Source organism: Anabrus simplex, chromosome 2, assembly GCF_040414725.1.
Source record: "Anabrus simplex isolate iqAnaSimp1 chromosome 2, ASM4041472v1, whole genome shotgun sequence".
NCBI classification, from domain to species: domain Eukaryota; kingdom Metazoa; phylum Arthropoda; class Insecta; order Orthoptera; family Tettigoniidae; genus Anabrus; species Anabrus simplex.
Window position 1 is genome coordinate 631,971,242 of NC_090266.1, and position 25,645 is coordinate 631,996,886.

At 38.1% G+C, this 25,645-nt stretch overlaps 1 protein-coding gene across 1 annotated transcript in view; it reads right to left on the minus strand.

Annotated features, from left to right (window-relative positions):
- Nucleotides 1-25,645, minus strand: part of LOC136864292 (terminal uridylyltransferase 7) — a 482,777-nt gene that overhangs the window by 5,794 nt on the left and 451,338 nt on the right. The window contains exon 16 of the mRNA XM_067141082.2: nucleotides 19,154-19,379. Within this exon, the coding sequence (XP_066997183.2) occupies nucleotides 19,154-19,379 (226 nt within the window). The remainder of the gene's footprint in view (nucleotides 1-19,153; nucleotides 19,380-25,645) is intronic.

Genomic DNA, 25,645 nt, shown 5'->3' on the forward strand with positions numbered 1-25,645 from the left:
CATGGCTGGGTTATGAATCCTTATTCGTGCCCTTCCTACCCACAGAATCAACATCTAGGTATCTTCAAGCCAAGATCTGATACTAGTACATTTGTTTCCACTGCACATATACTGATGATACTTGATGTTTATATTAGGATTTTGCAATGGGCAGCACAATATATATTTGCGTATATGCTGGCCATCTTAATTTGTGAGAAAACATTTTGTTCATAAGCAGGTAACCAAATTGGATTACGTCCTGGATCTGCTTCTTAAACTCAAAGTAATTGGTAGTACCAAATCACTTACAATCCAGACCCGTTTCAAAAGGCAAGCTCTCTTTTGCAGTAATAGGAGGAAGAGGGGAATGCTATTGGTTTTACAACCTACTAACTACTTTTACAGTATTCAGAGACACTGAGAAGCTGGAATTTTGTACAGCAGGAGTTCTCTTAGGTGCCAGTAAATCTACAAACACCAGCAGACTGACCCAGGATCGAATCCTACAATTTGGGCTAATCTACTGTCTGAGTCACTCAGCCCAGCATGAGATATTAACGGCCTACATGAACTGAAGAAATCTAACCTGTATGAGCAAATTAGAATGAAAGGATTTATTAAACAGAATTTAGAATTTAATGTAGTAACAATCGCTAAGAAATATTCTAAAAAATGATACGAGTCAATAAATAAAATTTGGCAGTCTATAACTGGGTGAGCAGCTTCAAGCTTTCGTTTTTGCTAGTAGTATAACATCACACCAACATAATGAAGATTTTCAGTGATGCAAGGATGGGGAGGGGCTAGTATTGGGAAGGTAATAGCTGTGGCCTTAATTAAGATGCAGTCCCAGCATTATCCTGGTGTGAAAATGGGAAACCATGGAAACTATCTTAACCCTCTACTCCATGAATTATTTTTCGTTTCCGTTTGGTGAAGAAAATTTCAAGCTTTAATGTTCAACATACGCTTAGTGTTTTGGATATACCAGCAATTCTTAACTGGGCCTAATAGCTTAACACTCGTATGTGATGTGGATTGCCATATCGGAATATATATACGATTTTTCACGCTTTTACGCTAAGCTTTTAACATTCAAAGACCGAACATTACTGCCTATTGGCCATGGGTACGTATTGCAGGGCGCAAGTATACTTGCACGACCGTAGGTCGGTAATGTCTTTGAGGTTGAGCCAGAGGTACTCCTGAAGCCTGTGGTAATATGATGGGGAGGCCCCACGTAAAATAAACGGTGGTTGGTTCGCGTGGATGTTGACGGGGTGGAAGGAGGGCTGTTTTGTCTTACGTTATGTAAAAAAACAAGGCATCACTGGGATATATGTTTAATTGAGTGTACAGTTGAAGGTGTGCCATAAAACTACCTCTGTCTGTAATATTTATCCATTTACAGAGGTGAAAAGTTATTTGTTGCCTAATGGCAACAGTATGCAGTAGAGGGTTAAGGGATGCCAGCAGTGGGATTAAAACCCACCATCTCAATATATTACGCTAAGCTTTTAACATTCAAAGACCGAACATTACTGCCTATTGGCCATGGGTACGTATTGCAGGGCGCAAGTATACTTGCACGACCGTAGGTCGGTAATGTCTTTGAGGTTGAGCCAGAGGTACTCCTGAAGCCTGTGGTAATATGATGGGGAGGGCCCACGTAAAATAAACGGTGGTTGGTTCGCGTGGATGTTGATGGGGTGGAAGGAGTACCTTTGGCTGTAGGGCTGTTTTGTCTTACGTTATGTAAAAAAAAACAAGGCATCACTGGGATATATGTTTAATTGAGTGTACAGTTGAAGGTGTGCCATAAAACTACCTCTGTCTGTAATATTTATCCATTTACAGAGGTGAAAAGTTATTTGTTGCCTAATGGCAACAGTATGCAGTAGAGGGTTAAGGGATGCCAGCAGTGGGATTAAAACCCACCATCTCCCGAATGCAAGCTCACAGCTACATGCGACCCTAACTGCATGGCCAACTCGCTTAGTTAGCTGCAAAGCATAACAACCTAACAGACCAAAGATTTCCCAGTATGGTCTGAAACTAAATAACTGATTAAACTGAACTGAAGTAACACTATAAAAATACATTGTATTCTATGTAAATATCAACTTAATTCTAGACAACAGAACATAACATTGCAGAATATAATTTTATTAAGTCATTAAGTATCTTATATATTACAGACATTGTCAAAAAAATACACCATAATATACATATACAAACTAAGAATAACATGTCATTTCAATATATAACAAATTCATTAATTTCTAAGTATTCCTGCACTGAGTAAAAGGGACGCATGAGTAACCACTTCTTAAGCTTATTTCTCAATATATTAGATGGTAGTTTTTGCAGATCTCATGGCAGTTTATTAAACATCTTCAACTGAGCAATGAAATGGCTTGAACCTGTCTTTTGTAACCTACAATGAGGTACAATGACTTGGTTAGCTGAGTAGGAATTTATCAACATCACTTCTGAGCTTGATTTTGTCTGTTTTTGCGTATACTTAAAAGTGCATTTTAATACGTGTGTTCACAACAGTCATGAGAGGGAGCTTAATAAAAAAGAAACCTTAAATTGGGCTGTCATAAGCTTTTTTTAAATGCAACTTAAACACTCTTCAATCCGTCAAACACACAATTCCAATATAAATATTACAATATGACAAAGAATTATTCCTTGTTTAATAATGTGTTTTTTTTTACAGGTATGTTATAGTGGATTAAGATTGTTAATTAATAACAACTACTTTACATTTGTCAATGTCATATATAAACAAGACGGCTTGGGGATGGGGTCACCGTTCTCGGGGATTTCAGTTGAAATTTATCTAGATTTCCTAGAACACACCGCAATAGATAACGACGATAAGTTTGCTAACATACAATTTTGGGCCAGGTACGTAGATGATTCATTTATAATTCTTGATGAGCGTACCACTGACGCAACTTCCACCCTAAACAACCTTAATATTATAGATCCACACATTAAATTTACATTAGAATCTGAAAACAATAGAGCAATTTACTTTTTACATTTTACAATAAACAGACTTCCTTCTTCCTTTACTTACAGTATTTACAGAAAACCTACCCAAACTGCAACTACAATAAGACAAGATTCTTTACACCATCAAACGCACAAAAGCGCCACATACAACAGTTTAGTGGATCGCGCTTTCAAGATTCCCTTGTCAAAAGCTAATTTAAACAAAAAGTTAAACACCATCCACTCGATTGCTAAATTTAATGGCTTCAAAGAGGAGTTCATTGAATGTATAATTAATAAGTTTAGATACTGCCCAAAAACCATCTTTCTTAGAGATAAACCCAGTTCTAGCATATTTTCAACGTTCACTTTTAACAAAAACGTACATAACATCACTAACATTTTAAAAAACAGAATATCAATATCTCCTTCCAAACTAATAACAGAAGTATGGAGATTTTACATAACTCCACTTCAATAAATAGCTGCAATCCTTTTTCTAAATCAGGAGTCTACAGGTTTTGTTGTAACGACTGTAATTGTTCATAAGTAGGACAAACTGGACGCAGCTTCTTCAAGATTAGATAAACGGAGCACGTTAACGCTATAAGGTACAACAGATTTTCCGCTGCGGGCCAACATATCCATGATCTATAACACACTTTTTCTGGTATTGATCAGAATATTGAGATACTGGAGTCTTTAAGTAAAGGTCCGTTGCTTGACGCTGTTGAATATTGTTACATACATTTGGACCAATATTTTATTCAAATTTAAATTTGAATGATATTTCTGAAAAACCAAAAATACTGTTCAATTTCCTTATCGTGTTTTTTAAAAAAACATTAAAGTTCCAAATAATAGCTAAGCTTTTCGCATCCGCACAACACACTATCTCGTTATGTGCTTCCCCCAAAACGCCCTCCAGATTCCCCTTACTTGGTTGCCCCTCAACCCCTCATCCGTCTCTCCATCTTCTCCGCTCACGGCATGTCCTTGACTCAAGCTTACAACACTCAGTTCCTTCCACACATTAGATCATTCAACAACGGTCTGAGGTGAGTCTCATGGATTAATAAACACGGACATGCCTTTTCTACTTCAGCACTCCATTCCCTAAACACGTTTCTCTAATGAAGTTCTTTTCCCTTTATACTACAGGTCCTGCATCGAACTGGGAAATGTTGTTCGTTTAACATCTTAAGGACCTCAAAGGTATGTTACAACATTAAGCCAGTGGAAATAGACATATGCAACTGGTCACAGCTGTGTTTTTAAGTTTGTTTTTATCTTTCACAGAATCATTACTTATATTCAGGACAAAGCACAAGTTCTTAAAAGAACAATTTACTTTTATCTAATATCAAGTTGTGACTAAAAGTCAACCCAAGACTCCCAAGTTCCCAATTTGGAAGATGTTCAGTTCACAATGTGTTACATTCGACTCCCAAGAACGAACTTGCTGAAAATGAAGATAAACATAGCCATTATTGTCGATTTATTTATTAACTTTCCATTTTAAGAGTATTGTTATAGTGACATGTAACTTGTATTTTATATTGTGTACATGTAATTTTTGTATGATTGCCCGTTTCCACGATCGGCTGAAGATGATGCACATCAGCGTCGAAACTAGTACCGAATAAATAATATGCTGTAACTTAATCTGAACAACAAAGTGTGTTGTATTGAATAGGTGGACCGTTAAGTTTTCTTCAAAGCTTTGTTAGTATGAAAGAGAGCGCTGAGCAGCTGTGTTGCATTGTCTCAGTGTTGACTGGTGGCATGTGGTCAGTATTAAAGACCCCTGACTTAGCAAACTGTGTTTTATTGTTTCTAAAAATGTTATGGATGAAAGAAAAGGTGATCAATATGCTTCCAAAAGCAAAAAGCAAAAGCAATCAGTAACACTTGAAGAATAGCTGGAAGTTATAAAGCAATATGAATGCAATGAGTGCACTATAGACATTGTTAGAGCTACAGGAATCTCAGAATCAACCCTGAGAACCGTAAGAAGTCCAGCAGAAAAAATTAAATAAAGCTGCAAAAGTGCGAAAAGAATGATGTCACTCATGATTAAAAAAAAATAAGGGTGCCAATTATGGAGAAAATGGAACGAATGTTGACTAAATGGATAGAACATCAAGCTGAACATTCTATACTGATATCCACAATAGTTATTCAGGCTAAAGTAAAAGCTCTGTTTAAAGAAATGAAAGCATCCGATCCGGACCCTAAAGTGCAATGTTTTGCTGCAAGTGCTGGTTGGTTTGAACGTTTCCAGGGACGACATGGATTCCAATACCTTCAGCTAACAGAAGAGGCTGCAGATTGTGCTTATCACATGTATGGCTTGCAGTGGTGTCGCTACCGGCGTGCTAGCCGGCCAGTGTCTTGGAAAAGGAACAGTATCCAAATGATGAGCCCATGCCGCACTCTGGGTGAAACACTGGTCATTTTTGACGGTTGAGTTTCCTGAATTTTATTTTTAATCACAAGCAGTGATTGAGGATCATGGATATTTGCAAAATAAGTCTTCAATCTGGATATGCCGGGCTGAGTGGCTCAGACAGTTGAGGCGCTGGCCTTCTGCCCGAACTTGGCAGGTTCGATCCTGGCTCAGGCTGGTGGTATTTGAAGGGGCTCAAATACATCAGCCTCATGTCGGTAGATTTACTGGCACATAAAAGAACTCCTGCGGGACTAAATCCAGCACCTCGGCGTCTCCGAAAACCGGAAAAGTAGTTAGTGGGACGTTAAGCCAATAACATTAACAATCTGGATGAAACAGGCTTATCCTGGAAACGTATGCCAAGCAGAATATTTCTGCCAATACAAGAAAAGAGGGCCCCCAGCTTTAAAGCCTCCGAAGATCGTCTCACTTCACTTTGATCATGAACCAGAACTTACCAGTTCAACACATGCAGTCGTTGACATGGCTAGATTTGGGGACATAGACAACCTCCTCCAGTCCCACTCAGCAGAACTCACCAATGAAGACCTTCTTGAATTGGAGAAAGGAATTAATGGTGAAGAGGAAGAGGCTAAAATTTGTGAACCTCTTAAGCCAGGCGAGTTGGCTCTGCACTTAGGGACACGCAGCTGTGAGTTTGCGTCCGGGAGATAGTGTGTTCAAGCCCCACTGTCGGCAGCTCTGAAGATGGTTTTCCGTGGTTTCCCATTTTCATACCAGGCTGACTTTTTAAAAATCACATTCATAATGCAACCAAAATTATTGAAGAGAATGACCTTAATGAGGGCAGAAGTGCGAAAGTTGCCAGAGATATTCAGAATTCCGTAGCTTGCTACAAAGATCTCTACAGGGAGAAGAAGAATGCTAGCCACCAGATAAAAATTATAACAAATCAATTATAATGTTTTAATTTTTATTGAAATTTTGTGTGTTTGACAGACTGGAAAGTTTTAATGTCCTACAATCCTCAATTTGCTGTCCTACAAACTTGAGGAGAACCAAAGATGGATAATCCAGACTCACCAGACCCAGTCATATCATCAGACTCTCAAAATTATGTATATACATTGAGTTTCACACTGTCCTAATGGTATTAAAAAGAAAAAAAAAACTTGCACTGAGCAAGCTGGCTGAAGATGGTTTTCCATAGTTTCCCATTTTCACACCAGGCAAATGCTGGGGCTGTACGTTAATTAAGGCCAAGGCCACTTCTTTCCCACTCCTAGCACATTCCTATCTCATCGCTGACAGAAGACCCTATTTCGTATCTAACCCACATTGTAATACATTTTGTATCATGCGATGTTTACTCGGAACAAATTAATTGCGTAAAGCGAGGGACACCTGTGAACAGTTAACGTTTCTGGCCTTTTATTACTCAGTGTCTCCAAAACCTATAACAGTACTTAGCGGGACATAAAACCAATAACATTATTAATACTTTTATTGCTTTTAAAAACTCTATAGCAAAGCATAAAATGATTTCTCATTATTTCAAGCACTGGTATAAACCACTACACCGGGCAAGTTGGCTGTGCGGTTAGGGACGCGCAGTTGTGAGCTTGCATCCGGGAGATAGTGGGTTCAAACTCCACTGTCGGCAGCCCTGAAGATGGTTTTCCGTGGTGTCCCATTTTCACACCAGGCAAATGCTGGGACTGTACCTTAATTAAAGCCATGGCCGATTCCTACCCACTCCTAGCCCTTTCCTATCCCATTGTTGCCATAAGACCCATCTATGTCGGTGCAACGTAAAGCAAATTACAAACCCCTACAAGCCTGAGGACCTATGTTTTGAATGTATAACATTGTAGACTTTCCTTATGATCGGAAAACAATCCTCAAACATTAATAAAAATGCATGAAATGCATGAAAAAAATGGATCAAATTTCTTACCCACGTTTCATGTGTTCGAAACTGACTGCATGGAACTGATGTGTAAAGTGACTGAGGTGCACATGAAGCGAAGTGAATGTTAACCCATTCCAGTCTGGGCCTTAATATCCCTAACAAACGTTCTGGACAGGACATTTTTTAGGATCTTTAAAACATTATATCTCCTGTAGTAGATATTGGCATGATTCTTTTTTCTTTGTGCTTGTTTGAGAATCTAATTTTCAAAAGCGCTCTTTGTATCATGTCAACTATCACTTCAGATTTTAAAATTGTTTATATATTATACCATGTTTTGCGAATGGAAGAAAAGTCTGACAGATAACTAAGCAAGTACAGTTTTCTGAAATACAGTTATATTTACCCTATTTCGCTAATATAAAATGTGCATTGCAATTACAAAACAACAACAATAATGAGTACGATATAAAAACAATAATTTTTCAATAATAATAATAATAATAATAATAATAATAATAATAATAATAATTGCAATAACGAAAATGGGAGCTCTTACGAAATTTTATTTTAATTGATAAATTTTGTTAAAACTTACTCAAATGTAAAATTATTGTTCCACTTACCACAAAATACTTCTGAGAAAGAGAAAATAAGTCTTCTAAACAGACAACTTTACGAATATGTAGACAATCTAACATATTCACGCAAATATGAAATACGCGGGAACATGCGCTAGGCCGTAAAACGATCACCAATCATAATGAAATGCAAGAATTTTTTGAATTCATATGTCAATAATATGTTCATTTGCGCATAAACTTATAATATATCATAAAATATCGAAAATATCACTTTCGTCAAGCACATGTTCGCCGCGAGAAACCATGTCTTAGAGCTCACCGAGTGACAACATCTACTGATGCGTGCAGTTCAAAAATATCGTAAATTCTCTGACTGACATATAATACTGCCATCTGCTTAAATACTCTCGTAGCTAATACATGAAGAAACACAATGTAACCACAAAAAAAAAATATCTCTCTCTCTCTCTCTCTCTCTCCCCTCAATTAAATTGGTTCAAAAACAGTTCAGTGTTTTATTTGTAAAAACTGCATAATTCTTTCTGTGTCGGTATAAAATTAATCTAATATACATTCATTTTCAATTCAATACAGAGTTTCTACCACTCAACAGCAGTTACATGCTTAATGAATTATATGCTCCAGGCACATAGGTGCCCACAAACATGAATTGTGACCTGGTGACTAAAGGAGTTGGTCATTGGTTAGGCATTTTCCCCCTGCTTTTAAGGTTATAGGATCAAGTCTTGACATGCTTCATTGAAATTTAACAAAACTTAAATATAAGAGATCTAAAGAAGTAAATATAATAGCAAGAGGTACCTGCTTTTTGTAATGTGCAAAACTGCAAAATTTTACAAGTTTGTTTCAAATTCAAAACTATTCACCTTTAAGTAAAATTGCAAAATAATTGACAAAATTGTGTGGAATCATTCTTTGATCCAAGAAGCATTATAAAAGGTGATTTAGAAAATGATGGAGATTCTCATCTAAGGAAGCAAATTTCCATCCTACAAGAACTTTCAACATAGGAATATCTTGAACCATACATGGTGCTGAGGAATCTAGTTGGTAGTTCATGTAGAGCCAGTAAAGATATTGATGTGTTTGCCATTCTTCTTTCCCTGAAATCGGAATAGGATCATTTTGGGGAAGCTGCAGTGAAGGTTTTATGGATTAAAGTCAGTAATATTGATAGCGAAAGGTAATTTTCAATGTATTGTAATATAAAGTCCGACAAGAGAACAGCTCTGACTCTCAGTAATATGGAACTCAAGGTATCTCTGTATTTTCAGACCAATGTTTAAGTTATGTAGGTAGGCTAGCCCTACTTGTTCAAGTGACAGGATACATTTTTTCATATTTACATGATTAAAGCAGTGTGTTTCAGCAAAAGCATAACTCTCATGTTTCTTGTACATACATATGTACAAATAAAATATGTTTTACTGCAAATATGCTATCAACTATGTTTTGGTTTAGCTTTTATTGCTGGAGAGTGGAAATATAATTTAAGGAAATTGATGAAATAAAATAAAAATAGCAAAAAAAATCACCAAAATAACTTTATTAAATGACAAAATGACCACAATCAAGTGCTTCTATTAATAGCACATTAGAAAAACTTCCCATTACATGGGCAGAAACAAAAGCAGCCCTTAAAAAGACACCGCAAAGGAAATCCCCAGGAATCAATGAAGTCAGCACAGACATGATTAAAGCAGCAGAACTCAAGGGTTTACAGTGACTACACAGAGTGTTCAATAGAGTTTGGAAAGATGACAATATACCTACTGATTGGAGCAAGAGTGTCATTATCCCCCTGTTTATGAAAGGAAATCGCTGAAAATGCTCCAACTACTGGGGAATAACACTCCTTTCTCATGGGCTTAAGATTCTTGAGAAAATCTTAGAGAGCAGATAGCGAGTCATCTTAGAGCCACAGTTTGAAGAGGAACAGTATGGTTTCAGGCCTAACAGGTCCACAACAGACCTAATCTTCAGTGTCCATACGATAATGGAAAAATATTGGGGAAAAGGCAAAGATCTTTTTATGGTTTTCCTTGATATTGAGAAGGCATATAACAGCATTGCAAGAGAGAAGATATGGGATGCCTGAGAAAAAGGAATGTGCCAGAGGGGCTGGTCAGGGAAGTTCAGATGCTATATGGGAACTGTACCGGCAAGGCAGTGCACTATTCCCATTATTGTTTATCACCATCATGGATGACATAATGAAGAACATCAAGAAAACCTCTGGAGAACTAAATGCAATGGTTTTCACTGTTAATGTTATGATCTGGGGAGAATCTAAAGAACAAGTACAGTCAAGACTCAATGAATGGAAGGTTAAGTTCCAGGAGTTTAATCTCCAAATAAGCGAACACAAAACAGTAGTGATGGCAATAAACAGAGAGGGACAACCAACGAACATCATACTAGGAAACCATCGACTCGTATTCGTATCAGAAGCATTAATACTATAAATACATATATACTCTTACTGAATTACAGTATATACATTATATACAAAGTCACACTTATAAGAAAAAGTCTATACTACTTTTGCTCAGAAATTGGCAACATCCAGTGCATTTTCTGTTGCCTGAAGTAGATCTTGTACTGTGCATGTTTTAGGGCACTTACTACACTGCAACAAATGAGACGTCGTCTGGATTGCACCACACTCACACACAATGATGACTCGATGTTAAAACCACACTTCTGCAGGTTGCTTTCACATCTTGTCACGCCTGCCCGTAATCTGTTCAGTGATCTCCAAGTACTCCATTTCTCCATGTGACCAGGAGGTAATTCTTCACTTGGTGTCAACCATTCTTCGGAGCGAGTGCAGCTTGTGCGCCACATATCAATTCGGGATTGCTGAGGAGAGCCTCTGTTGTTCTGAAGAAACTTTTCCTTGATTTGAGTCTTGGAGTAGCTGGGCTGTATCCATACAGAGGGTGAGCTTCAGATGTTTCCACCTTCTTCCTCTCGTTTTTTGCTGCAACCTCTCGACGGATATCAGGAGGGGCAATACCAGTAAGACTATACAATTTGTTCAACGGAGTAGGTTTTAGACAGCCGGTAATGATGTGACAGGTATCGTTTAGAGCAACATCTACCTTCCTGGTATGACTTGACTTATACCATACTGGGGATGCATATTCTGCTGCAGAGTAACAGAGAACAATGGAAGAGGTTCTCACAGTATTGGGATGTGCCCCCCAGGTAGTACCCGTTATCTTCGTTATGTTCCTTATAATATTATTTCTGGCTGCCATTTTTTGCTTGGTGTTCGAGCAGTGTTTCTGGTAAGTGAGAGCGCGATCAAGGGTAACTCCAAGATATTTTGGTGTGATTCAGTGTTCTAATGTGGTTCCTTCCCAAGTGATTTTGAGAGTTCTGTTTGCCATTTTATTTTTGAGGTAGAAGGCACAAGTCTGAGTTTTACTGGGGTTCAGTCTCAGATGATGCTCCTTGTAATAAGCAGACAGCACTGAAAGTGCATTAGATAATTTCTGCTCAATAGCGTCAAAACAGGTGTCTTGAGTGGTACTGGCACAGTCATCTGCATAGATAAAGCTCTGTGTTCCTTCGGGTAGCGGCTGGTCATTGGTGTAGAAGTTGAACAATGACGGAGAGAGCACACTTCCCTGAGGTAATCCATTCCTCTGTGATCTCCACCTGCTTCTTTTCCCCTGAAATTCAATTTAAAAAACTTCTATTTTCAAGGAGGTTCCTAATGAAGCATGTAAGCTGGTTGTCATTAGTAGCATTGTATAGTTTCATAAGGAGTCGTCTATGGTTGACGGTATCATATCCAGCTGTAAGGTCGACAAATACAGCTCCAGTGATCTGTTTCCTTTCAAAACCATCTTCGATATGCTGCGTTAGCTTCAACACTTGAGATGTACAGCTCTTCCCAGTTCTGAATCCAGCTTGCTGTGGTATGAAGATTGCCTCTAACTTCTTCGTTAGCCTATGGAGTATGAGTCTTTCAAGGATCTTGTACAGATGACAAAGGAGCGAGATAGGTCGATAACTCTTTGGATCATTTGGATCCTTACCTGGCTTACGAATAGCTATAACTCTGGCTTTCCTCCATACTTTTGGGATCATGCATGATTGGATGCAGTTGTTCATCAGCTCTATTAGCCAGTGCTTTGTGGCTGGACCGAAGTTCTTAATTTGCTCAACTCTTATGTCCTCAAGGCCAGCAGCTTTACCATTCTTGGTTTTGCTCAATGCATAATCAAGCTCAGCCTGAGTGAAAGGTTGATATAGAATGCTGGTTTCTTGATCAGGTTTTCTCTCAAATGTCTTCTTACTATCCTTGATGGTTCTAGTAGTTTCTCCATTTTCAATTAGCTGGTGTGCAATTTCATCAGCTTTGACATTGCATGTGCACTTGTTTGAGAACAGTCGCTAGAAAATGTAGAAAGTTTTACATATCTCGAGATACACTAGCCACAAAGGAGGTGGCAAACAGAGTGCAGAAGAGCTCTCACTTTTACCAGCAAGTAGAAACACTCCTCTGGAATCCCAATGTACCAACAAAATCAAAGCTGGTGATGTTCAATCAGTACTTCATAGCAATCTTAACCCGTTCCGTGGGCGATGCGGCAAGATCCGCGGCTACAAGTCGCATGCTCGGCGAGGAACCCAGATATATCTGCTGATTCAATTTTTTTTTCTCAGTTGCCTGCCTGCAGAGGTTTATTTCTTTCTCAGCAGCATATTCTGGATGAATCTGCCCTCTGCTGTGAATTTTTTCAACTATGTTCTTCCAATACTAATGTGTCGTCCATGAGTTGAACATAAAAAATGCAACTTAACTCTGGGCAAGAACGACCTAAAGCCCAATAGCCTCGCGCTGAAGCTTTAGCTCATCGCCTAATCATTTCTTGGATGAAATAATATTGCTGTAGGAGGGATTTATACAGATTATGATACTCAACAGACTTCTCTGATGACATTTTAGAACTGTGACCTGATTTATTTTCCCCAGTCTTGTGTTCTTCCTTCACGACTGGAGCGTGTGTTTACCGCGAGTTACACAACATTTATTATCGTACGCATCCGTAACACAGGCACAATTCATGATTTCCGTCCAAACAGCAGAGACCAGGGTTCTATTTGATCTTTTTTCTTAATTTCTTTCCGCTAAAATGTCTAAAAGGAATTACCGGCCCCCACCGTTAGAGGAAGATAATTTACTGGCCATGATAAACGAAACAGAACGAAATATAGTGAAGTAAGTTCTGTCGAAGGGGAATTCGTAAGTGACAGAAACTTACCTGGAAAAAGTACTGCAGGCTTGAATGTACAGGGTTCGAGCCCAGCTGATGCAAATTTTCAGCAGTCGCAAAAAAGACAACACGTGTTCGATTCCAGTTCAAGTAGCGATCATGACAGTGACAGTGATGATAATAATACTGATTACAATCCAACCAGTGCTAGTTCTTCGTCAACTTATACTAAAAATGGACAAAGAAGGTCCCGCATTGATCCAAAATTCCATTGTGATATAAAGGGAGAGTTTTTAGAGAAAACAAAACCAAGCAATTTTTTAAAATTATTTTTTATGACGAGATATACCAGAACATAGCTGAACAGACAAATGATGCCCAGCAAGAAATCACACATAAAACCCAGTTTAGTAAGATGAAACGAAGGAGCTGAGATCAAGATTAAGATCGGGTTAGAACAAATAAGGACGAAATAAAGCTTCTTATGGCCATACTGTTGCCGCAGGGGATTGTACAGAAACCTAAATTAGGACACTATATTTCTCGCAATAAATTGTTCACTATGCCTATTTTCTATGAGCTGATAACACAGAAGAGATTTGTTCTCGCCAGGCTGAGTGGCCCAGACGGTTGAGGCGTTGGCCAGCCTTCTGACCCCAAATTGGCAGGTTCGATTCCGGCTCAGACCGGTAGTATTTGAAGGTGCTCAAATACGTCAGCCTCTTGTCAGTAGATTCACTGGCATGCAAAAGAACTCCTGCAATACTAAATTTTGGCACCTCAGCATTTCTGAAAGCCATAAAAGTAGTTAGTGCAGAGGTGTCAACCTTTGAAATGGCTTTTCCGTAATTCCCCTCCTCTACCCTCGGAAAAAATTTTGGAGTCAAATCCATAATGTAATAATAATGTAATGTTATTTGTTTTACGTCCCACTAACTACTCTTTTACGGTTTTCGGAGACGCCGAGGTGCCAGAATTTAGTCCCGCAGGAGTTCTTTTACGTGCCAGTAAATCTACCGACACGAGGCTCAAGTATTTGAGCACCTTCAAATACCAACGGACTGAGCCAGGATCGAACCTGCCAAGTTGGGGTCAGAAGGCCTGCACCTCAACCGTCTGAGCCACTCAGCCCGGCAGGCGTCAAATCCAAAGCATACTCATCCCTTCTGGATAATGACACCCTCTTTGCCCTTCCAAACAACAATCTATTCTAAGATATATCCTATTACACCATAAATTTGCACATTACGAGTTCTGTCATAAAACATTCTTAGTAACTTGTTTCCCCACGCAGCAGGTGCTTTTGTGTGGGATTTTTCTCGTAGCATTCTTCCCCCCTGTGAGGACATTTTCACCTCATGAACAATAAGCGATTCCAGTGTAGATGTGATTATTGTAGGCGTGAAGTCATTCTGTTTTTTCCTATTAACACTGAAAACTCTTTCTGTGGGAGACTTAATGTCAGGTACACTTAAAACTGCAATAATACAAGATTACATTTTTTAGTGAATAGGACAGTAGAGTTACTTCATTCGCAATGAATTTCACGACGCTCGTGTGCAGCGAAAGGAAGTGACGATCGAGTAAGTATTGTTGCCAACTCACAAAATTTGAAACGAAGAGAGTCGAGTACCAATGCTATAAACGATTTAATTATCCTTGTTTCCTTATTTTCTTCCGTAGAAATTATACCTTCATTATAATGTCGCTTTTCCGTAATAATTTACTCTTGGACCGTAATGCCGTAATCGCCAGGACAAATCCGTAACAGTTGGCACCTCTGTTAGTGGGACGTAAAGCCAGTAACATCATTATTATTATTATTATTATTATTATTATTATTGGATTTTCCTCCACAACATTTTACATATCTCTGACAATGAGGTGAATAATGGATAAATTCCTCCCAAAATGTACAAGATATATCCAGAATTTGTCCATCTGTTGGCAAAATTTTCGGAAGTTTATACCCTTGATGGCAAAGTGTCAATTGATGTGAACCATCCATACATACCAAGAAAACCATCGCATTTCGGAATGGAATCGTACAAATTATGCGAAGCCAAGACAGTTTATATAACATGATCTGTTTCCATGTGTATCATAATGAACATTTGTAAAAAACATAACACGGTGCAGACTGTAGCTACTGAAAATATTACCTGTAGTGTAGAGTAATATATTCTGTGTGTATCACTTATGAATTGTAGGTGTACAAACTTGATCCCTCAAAAGCGCTAACCAACATAACAGAAAATTTTGTGAGTATTAAAATTTATTCCATTGTATAAATCTGTTATGTACATGTAAACTTTGTAAAACATTTATTTCCAGGCAGAGATTGTTAGTAAACTGCCTAAAATATTCAGGTAAATATTACTGTATAAACAAAAACCAGAGCTTTGCTGTTAGGAAGAAGCAACCTCAATATCACAGTCTGAAAGCACTTAGTAAGTTCTCGCACAAAGTATTGAAAAATTAAAATAATAGGATGTTTCAACAATTAAATACATTATATTCAAGTAAATATTTCTCTTACGGCCCTTCAAAAGTTCATTTTAGTTTAAGATTGTTTTTAATCAAGTAATTAAATATTTTCTTTGAGCCGGTTTGTACCTAGCTCCCCGCTTCATGGGTTAACCTACGGTATTGAAACCTGCACCATCACTAAGAAAGACCCCATCAAGGTTGCAGGCATCTGAGATGAAGTTCCTTAGGTCCAAAATAAAAAAAACAAGAAACTGGACAAGTTAAGGAATGATGTGGTTAGGAAAGAAGCTGGGATTGTTACATCATTGTTAGATCGGGCCAGCATTTCCAGATTGAGCTGGTTTGGCCATGTAATGACGATGGAGCCAACAAGGACAGCCTATGTTCACTTGGAGAGACATGTGGCAGGAAAACGGATGGTGGGAAGACCAAGAACCCACTGAATGGACATTGTAAAGATGGACATTGCAGATCATGGAAGGACACTGGAGGACATCATTAACAACAGAATGTATCTCAATAAGACAGAGTGGGAAAGGCTCGCCAACTGTACCCGGGAAACTGGAACTGTAAAAATGATAATGATGATGATGATGATAATAATAATAATAATAATAATAATAATAATAATAATAATAATAATAATAATAATAATAATAATCACCACCTAATGGCAGGTCTCCTATGCTCTCTCCCACTTCATTTTTTTTTTGTGGTCCACATTGAGTAACAGACTGGCCCATACTTGCAATCATATCTGATTCTATGTTGCAGCACACATCCAAACCATCCAAGTTGACTTTTTTGCTTTTTCTTCTGGTTCGCTGCAATGTCAAATCCTATCCAACGATATTAACTGACCATCTGGGCATCACTGTAATGTTCCCATGATGCTTAATCAACAATCTGCCACTTTTGGTAGTGAGCCAACATCCGAACGACAGCATGAAAGATCTTCAATTTGAGGGGGTCTTTCATCCAGTGACCACAGAGCTTATTGTCATTCCCCACCTCATCCATGTTGCAATAACCCTCGCAATCTCTTATTCGACAAGTCAGTGATCATCAGCAACTTTGACACAAGATATTTAAACTTCATCACTTGCAGAAGGTCCCCACTATCAACTAATATTGTTCCAATTTCTTGCGAGTCTGACATAACACAGTATCTTCAGTTTTCTTTTCACTGAGTTACAGTCCAGTTTACACCACTTAGTCATTCCATTCTTGAGTGTGGTGTTGGAGATTAAGTTTACTTCCAGTAGCTAGCCTGGTAGCAATCTATATTTTTATTCTTGTCTTGCAGTAGCTTAGACATAGTTTCTAGGCACTGCATTAAGCAGATACATTCAAATGACAAGGTGGACTAGGTCACTGCATCATCAGAGCACCAGCAAAACTGGGTTGTGTGGCACATGACTGAAGATAGTTTTGATGTTCAAGAAAGTGAGGTAAAGCATTTTATTCTTCTCACAGTGTTTCTCAAAAAGAAACCATGTAGTATGAATTGAACTGGCAGTGCTATGATTTTTCACAAATAATAATAATAATAATAATAATAATAATAATAATAATAATAATAATAATAATAATAATAATAATAATAATAATAATGTTATTTGCTGTACATCCCAATAATTACTTTCATGGTTGTCGGAGATGCCGAGGTGCCAGAATTTTGTCCCACAGTAGTTCTTTTATGTGCCAGTAAATCTACCAACATGAGGCCGACATATTTGAGCACCTTCAAATACAACCGTATTGAGCCAGGATCGAACCTGCCAAATTGGGGTCAGAAGGCCAGCGCCTCAACTGTCTGAACCACTCAGCCTGGCTTTCACAAATCCAGCTAAGTTCTTGGTCATTTTAACAATCTTGCAAATCTGTTGGTACAGAATGCAATCAAAGACCTTCATCGTCATATAACTTAGAAGTCAGAGGAGATGGTAATTTCATAACTGGCAAGACTTCCCTTCCATTTGAAGATGGGTAGTAATTTGTTAAGAAGGAAGCCATTTTTTCCAGTATCGACTGAGTTAAATGTAACTTAAAAGCTTTTCAGTCTGTCGAGCATTACAGGAAGTAGAACAGCTTTTAGCAGAGAATAGAGAATACGAAAATTATTGAAATACAGTAGTTTTATATTTACTCTCAAGTCCCCAGTTTCAATTTATAACAAATCGATGTTGCACCTAGAAAAGCCACTATGTGATAATATTTCAGCTTAGAACTCTGACCAGGAAAGTTGTCATCTAAGGTTCAGTATTGTTTGAACTGCATCAACGAATTTTTGTTCTACGTGATACGTGATGCAGGTCAGCATTTCACCCCCCAACATTGTCATGTAGCGGGATTTCAAGGCACAAAGGCAAAATAACGATGCACTCGCCTAACCAGTGATACTGCACAGAATAAGTAACATAAATGACTGTATAAGCTTAATTTGTAATATCTGAAGCCATTTCTTTTCAGTTTCGACTCAGTTGTTTTATAACTGTTAGATTCTTCAGTCTGCCTAAATTAATTCTGAGTAATAAATTTATAAACTACCTGCAAGAAAATATATGGTAACATTTTGTCTGCAGTTTCTGACTAGAAAATTTCATCAAAATATCTCCTACTATATTCATCAATTCATCCAACATCAACTGACTACCTACTAGTCATTCTGTTACTCATCAGTTCACATAAATCTACAGGAATTCACTTCCTAATATTAGAAAGTTTAATTTTTCTACTTTGTAAAATGGTCATTGAAGAAATTTATCTTATATACACACCTCATGTTTCTCTTCCTTGCCTGTAAGTGCATTCATACCTCTGACAAGATAATCATTCTTCATTTTAACAAGGTAATCATGACTAATGTGATATAATCTTGATGTCATCTATATACAGTGGCACCACTTTTATTGATAATAATAATTTCTCCCTCTTTACTAAACTTGGGAAAGACATCAAACTTCTTTAGATCTTCAACATACAAAACTTGATTTCTAATTTTATATTGCCACCCACGTCAGTGCATCTTGTACCTAAAATATCTCCTTGATATCCTGCATATATTTTTTGTCCTGCCTCAGCAGGTGCAATTACGACTTGCCTGGCTTTAGTTCATTCATTGAATTATGCTGAAACATACAGAGAACTTGAAAGTGTTGAGGGGGGTACGATAACCAACTGGCACTGTCACTGGCTTTTCACTAAGGCAGCCATGGTTCAAATCCTGGCCAATGTATGTGGAACTTTCAAAATGAAAAATTGTGTCCCTGTAGTTTATATTTCACATAAAAAAATTAAAAAAAGTACATGATCATAACATCAAGTCGTGTAAAACTGCAAGTTTTTTCTTTCCTTAATTAAAAGTTGAGCCATTAGAAGAAATGTCACATGATCATGATGTTTATGATCTCGGATACAATTCTGTTACACACATTTTTCTTGCTAAAGAAAAAGAAGAAATGAAATTGGACTATTTCTTAGAATGAAGTAAACAACCCTGACTAATACTTACTCTTTCTGCTTAGGTTAGATGCAAGGTTGTGATTTTGATCAAAAGGATCCTCAACTGCAATCTGTGCTGAGCTCCAAAACTTGTCCTTGCGAAGCAATGGTGCTTTCTGCCGTACTGAAATGATATGCTGTTCGAAGTCAAATACTTCTGTGTAGTAGCAGAGAAGCTGTATCCACAATTCACCAACTGATGCATTATTCTTGCCATAACCAGGCCAAACCTTTGGCTGAAACAGATAAAACTCTACTGCATGAGCAAGCTACCAAACTCATTCCAAGTTTTACTTTCAAATTCACAATAATTATTCATTGTCACGATCATACTATAAGTTACATCCTTACCGAGCAAGTTAGCAGTGCGGTTAGGGTCACGCAGCTGTGAGGTTGCATTCGGGAGATAGCGGGTTCGAATCCCAACATCAGCAACCCTGAAGAGGGTTTTCCCGTGGTTTCCCAATTTTACGCCAAGCAAATGCTGGGGCTGTACATTAATTAAAGTCATGGTTGCTACTTTCCCAGTCAAATGCCCGTAATTATAACACAGAGAGATGTCCTAATCGTTCATACATACAAAACCTCATTTAGTATGATCATCATAGACAGTTATGTCTTTCATAATTTAGTCTGTAAACTTCTGTGAAAGAATGAATGAAGCCTCTCTGTATTACTGCATTTACAACCTCTTTTGCCTCATCATCATCATCATCATCATCATCATCATCATCAATGTTCCACTCCAGTCGCCCAAGTGTGGTTAACAAGCCTCCTCCACTCCTTTCTGTCCTTCCACTTCTGCTCCATTACTTCTGGCACATTCAGTCCAGCTTCTCTAATATCCTTCCAAATCTGATCCATCCACCTTCTTCTCGGTCTTCCAACTGGTCTCTCTCCCTTAATTTCTCTTTCCAATTCCCTTCTTGCTACCCGTTCCTTTCCCATTCTTTTTACATGTCCGTACCATCTCAGTCTTGCTTTCTGTATGTTTTGTACTAAAGGTTGGTTCTATATTTAGCTCTTCTCTGATTTTAATATTTTGAATTCTATCTCTTCTTGTCTTTTTAACCAATGTTCTTAAAAATATCATTTCTTTTTTTCTTCTAGTGGCTTTACGTCGCACCAAAACAGACAGGTCTTATGGCGATGATGGGATAGGAAATGGCTACGAGTGGGAAGGAAGCGGCCGTGACCTTAATTAAGGTACAGCCTGGTGTGAAAATTGGAAACCACGGAAAAACATCTTCAGGGCTGCCGACAGTGGGGTTCGAATTCACTATCTCCTGAATACTGGATACTGGCTGCACTGAAGCGATTGCAACTATCGAGCTCGTTACTCCCATGTCTTCCCAGCCCAAAGTTTGCAACATTTTAATAACACTATTTCTTTGTCGGAAATCACCCAGAACAAACCGTGCTGCTTTCCTTTGAATTTCTTCCACTTCTCATATCAAGTAGTCCTGGTGAGTGTTCCATACACTGGAGCCATACTCTAACTCCTGTCTAACCAGAGAATTATACGTCCTCTCCTTTACTTCCTTACTACAACCCCTAAATACTCTTATAACCATGTGAAGAGATCTGTGACCTTTCTTAACTAACTTGTTAATATGATTACCCCAATGAAGATCATTCCTTATATTAACACAGTTATTTACATCATTCGCCATGAGGTACTATCACCCCATCAATAGTCCGGCTCCATGGCTAAATGGTTAGCGTGCTGGCCTTTGGCCACAGGAGTCCCGGGTTCGATTCCCGGCGGGGTCTGGAATTTTAACCATAATTGGTTAATTCCAATGGCACGGGGGCTGGGTGTATGGGTTGTCTTCATCATCATTTCATCCTCATCACGACGGGCAGGTCACCTACGGGTGTCAAATCAAAAGACCTGCATCTGGCGAGCCGAACTTGTCCTCTGACACTCCCGGCACTAAAAGCCATACGCCATTTCATTTTACCCCATCAATACAATAATTAAAACTGAGAGGACTTCTCTTGGTGATAATTACAACTTGACTTTCCATCCCATTTACATTCATACCATTGTCTGCTGTCCATCTCACTACACTGTTTAAGTCCCGCTGCAGTCGCTCACAATCCTGCAACTCAATTTACTACTCTACACAGTATAACATCATCCGCAAATACCCTTATCCGTGATTCCAGATCTTTACTCATATCATTTATATATGTAAGAAGACATAAAGGTCCAATAATACTGCCCTGCGGGACACTCCCTCTTAATCATCCCAGGATCAGATAACGCTCTGCCTACTCTTATTCTCTGAGTTCTGTTTTCTAGACGTGTAGTCACTCATTCAACCACTCTTGTCTAGACCAATTGCCCTTATTTTCATCAGTAATCTCCCATGATCCACCCTATCAAAAGCGTTGGATAGGTCAATAGCGATACAGTCCATTTGACCTCCTGAATCTAAAATATCTGCTACATCTTGCTGGAAACCTACAAGTTGAGCTTCACTGAAATAATCTTTCCTAAACCTGAACTACCTTCTATCAAACCAGTTAGTAATTTTGCAAACGTTTTTAATATAATCAGGAAGAATTCTTTCCCAGAGCTTACAAACAACACATGTCAAGCTGACTGGCCCGTAATTTTCTGCTTTATGTTTGTTACCCTTTCCCTTGTACACTGGGGCTACTATTGCAACTCTCTATTCATTCGGTATAATTCCTTCATGCAAACAGTAATCGAATAATTATTTCAGATATGGCACTAATCCCAACCCATAGCCTTTAACCCTTTGAGTCCCAAAAGTACAGAAAATGAAAAAAAAATGCAATTTATGACCTTAAATGTTTTAAATACCATTCAAATAAGACACACAAGCAATATTTTCAAAATACAACAACTCCAAGTACCCAGTTTTTTCATGGTCCTCTGAAGTACCCTCAGTCCACTAGTGACTGGGAACACAATCTATCAGTTGAACCTTTAAGTACCGTCAGTCCTCTAGTCACCCCTTACATATAAGTACATCAAAACTACTGAAGGACAAAAATTTTTACTAACAATATTCTCAAAATGAATGGGAATCAATACCAGTGGTATAAAATTTGCAAATCGTTATAAAATGAACATAATAAAGAAGTAAAATGAAAGCAATCAATCTGACTAATAAAAATGCCAAATGGGAATGTTCAAAGTGTTCTACAAGTCTACTTGGTGGTATTCCACAAAGCAGTTCTTCTTCTCCTTGACACAGGTACCTAGTTGACACCTTGTAGTAGCTGCATTGAGAATGTACAGTAGACGTGACTGGAACTGCTTCACACTGCACTCCTCATATTGGCCCCAAATCTCCACACATTTAGGCCAATGAATACCCCTGTTTTCCATTCTGACATCTTTTGGGACAGAGTGCTCCATCTTCTTTCTTTTTGCAGGCAGGGATGGAGGTGACCCAAGTGCTGTCAAGGAATTCCTCTTGTTCTTGGAGTTTTTCATTGACAAAAGTCCTTTTGCCACCATCCTTCATAACTGGAGTACCGTTGTCTTACCGAACATTTCACAGCAAATTACATAGGCATTTTTACGCATGATGTCAAGACACCCCCAGAAGAGCCTCAGCCACCAGTTTGAGTAACTCATGCTAATTTAGTGCTTCTCTCTAGTGTCATTATTACGAATCACACCACCAAAGACACTCTAATGTCTTCTGTAGGTACTAGAGAGTACCCACAGAATACAACACAACTATCCTTGGTTACTATAGTTTTATATAGGACTAAATATGAGCCGGTACTTGAAAGTACCGGCAGGACACAAAGGGTTAATATATCCCCAGTAATCTTATCAACCCCAGCTGCATTTCTAGCTTTCAACGTTTGTATCTTTTTATAAATGTCTTGATTTTTATAGGTCAATTTCAGTATTTTGCCATTATTAGTCACTTCCTCTATCAGGACATTATCTTTACGACTCCCTGTGATGTTGATTATGACAACACAGGATATATCAATTTTAAGGTTCAGGTGTGATACTTGTACATAATAACTATTCAATGACTGTGCTGGTCATAACTTGTCTATTGCCCTCATTTCATATTCATTATGAAATTTCTCTACTTATTTTTTGTGGTTAATAATTCAATAATCACCTAACTTGGAACTCAGATGTTTTTCACTTATACCAAAAAAAATTTGTCCTTTTCCATTCCCCTTTAAAGACCCCCTATGCTGCCATAAGAATTCAGACTTATAACAGTCAGCATTCATCTTCATGATGATTGCCTTCTCTTGTGTAATCTCCACACAGAGATCCAAATGGGGGAATATTTTATCTGAGAGGAAGCTATCACCAGCACATCATACAATCATACAGAGAGAGCAGTATGCTATCAGGAAATACAGTTGTAGGTTACTGTTGCCTTCAGTCATACAATAGTATCAGCAAATCTAAGCCATGCTGCGAAATATTACAAGGCCATTCGAGGCAATAAATTTCCAATTTCTTTGAAATCATTTAAGAAAAGGCTAGGAAAACAACAGATAGGGAATCTGCCACCTGGGCGACTGCCCTAAATGCAGATCAGTATTGATTGATTGATTGATTGAGGAATTGCTTGCTGTTTAAAGGGGCCTAACATCGAGGTCATCGGCGATTGAGGAATTAGTTAGTATGGTCTTCTGAAAGATACCCATTTGAAGTGGTTGTACCAACAGCTTGGTTCTACCCTTACATGTTTGAAACAAGTTTTGGACACAATTAGTGGCAGGGAATAGGATTGCTTTTCACATAGATATGTTGCCATGATTTTGTACCCGTTCTTCCTCCAGGAGTTGTTTAGTGATAACAATTTCAGACAAGAATCTGCCCATTTACATCAAATACATGTTTCTGACAAAAACATTGCATGGTTGTCTTGGGTCTCCAGACTTAAGTTAACACCATATAAATGTTATCTCTGCAGGAAGTTTTAAAATACAAAGGGGTACAGATGAAATCTACACGCCTAGGAAGAACTTGAAAACAAAATCTATGAATATACTGCCTCCATATCTTGAATCAATCTCCAGCATGAGATGGGTTGTCTCATAACAAGGTACCAAAAATATTAGGACAAGGAAAGCAGGCAGTTCCATCATCTATGTTGGTAATTGTAATTAATGATTTACAATGTTCACCATGTTTACCAAAGGAATATGAAGATATCTATATTAGTTTGTTGGTAATTGTAATTAATGATTTACAATGTTTACCAAAGGAATATGAAGATATCTATATTAGTTTGTAATACAAATCATAAACAATCCTGCCATCTGTGATAAGATATGCATTTGACAAGGAAAGTCCACCTGATAGTCATCACCTCAAATGTTCACTCTGTAGATGGAGAAATCAACATGGAACAAGAAGTTCAAATACTAAGGCCACCAAACTTTCAAAAGCCAGTCTGATAATGACTCAGTTGAAAAGGCATTATTATCTGAGGTCATATTTTCCCATAAATGTTAAAATAATGCATACATGCAGCAAAACGTCATTATAGACTGTTATGCCTTTCAACATTCCATCAGTAAGGCTCTGAGAATAAACAAATTCTACTGGTTTTATGTCTCACTAAGTATATTATGACTTTCAGAGATCCCCAGGTGTCAGAAATTGGCTCCTAAAGAAGTTCTTGTGCCAGTAAATCTACTGACACAAGGCTGGCATATTTAATCACCTTCAAATACCACTAGACACAGAAGGGATCAAAACCTCAACATGAACTTAAAAAGACAGCTCTCTACTATCCGAGCCATTGAACCCTGTGGACATATACTGGTCAGGAACCGCAGCGGTTTTTATCCAATTTTCTCTCCATCATTGATCACATCCTCTTTCCTAAAATGTCTCTCAACACCTTGCTTCACACTCTGATTAAAGAAATACCTTGATAGTTGTTATTGACAGGTTCAATTACTTCATTCATCCAACCAGAAGGTACCTTACTGAAATCCAAGTTATCTCCAAAATCATCCCACAATTTCTTTCTTGACTCTTCAATAATTTGTTTTGTTCAATATATCCCCTCTACATACTGTTCTGTATCTACATCAATTCTTGTTTGGAGTCAGTTATGATATGCCTTCCTTTTACAATTAACCCCAAAGTGACATGGAACATCTGAGTGCTACGATATCCAGCGGACAGAGGTGATTCAGGTGCAAGCACTGAGAAAATGCAGTGATTTCTTAAAAATTCACTGTTAAAAATGTTTGGCTCAGATTATTTTCAAGCATTTACAGTAGAGACTTGCAAGAACGTCGTACACATTCGTTGACTTTATATTATTTTTTCCTTCTACTAATGGATAAGAGATCTGTCATATTTTAGATGGAATGAGAGTGAGGTTTTTGTATTTGCATGGGTTGTTTCATGATGCAATGAAAATTAGTGTAATCAATGCCTCGGAATATTTGAGTGGACAAACTGGAAACAATAATGATTCATTTAGCACAAATCCCAGGTTAAGGGGACGATTTATCC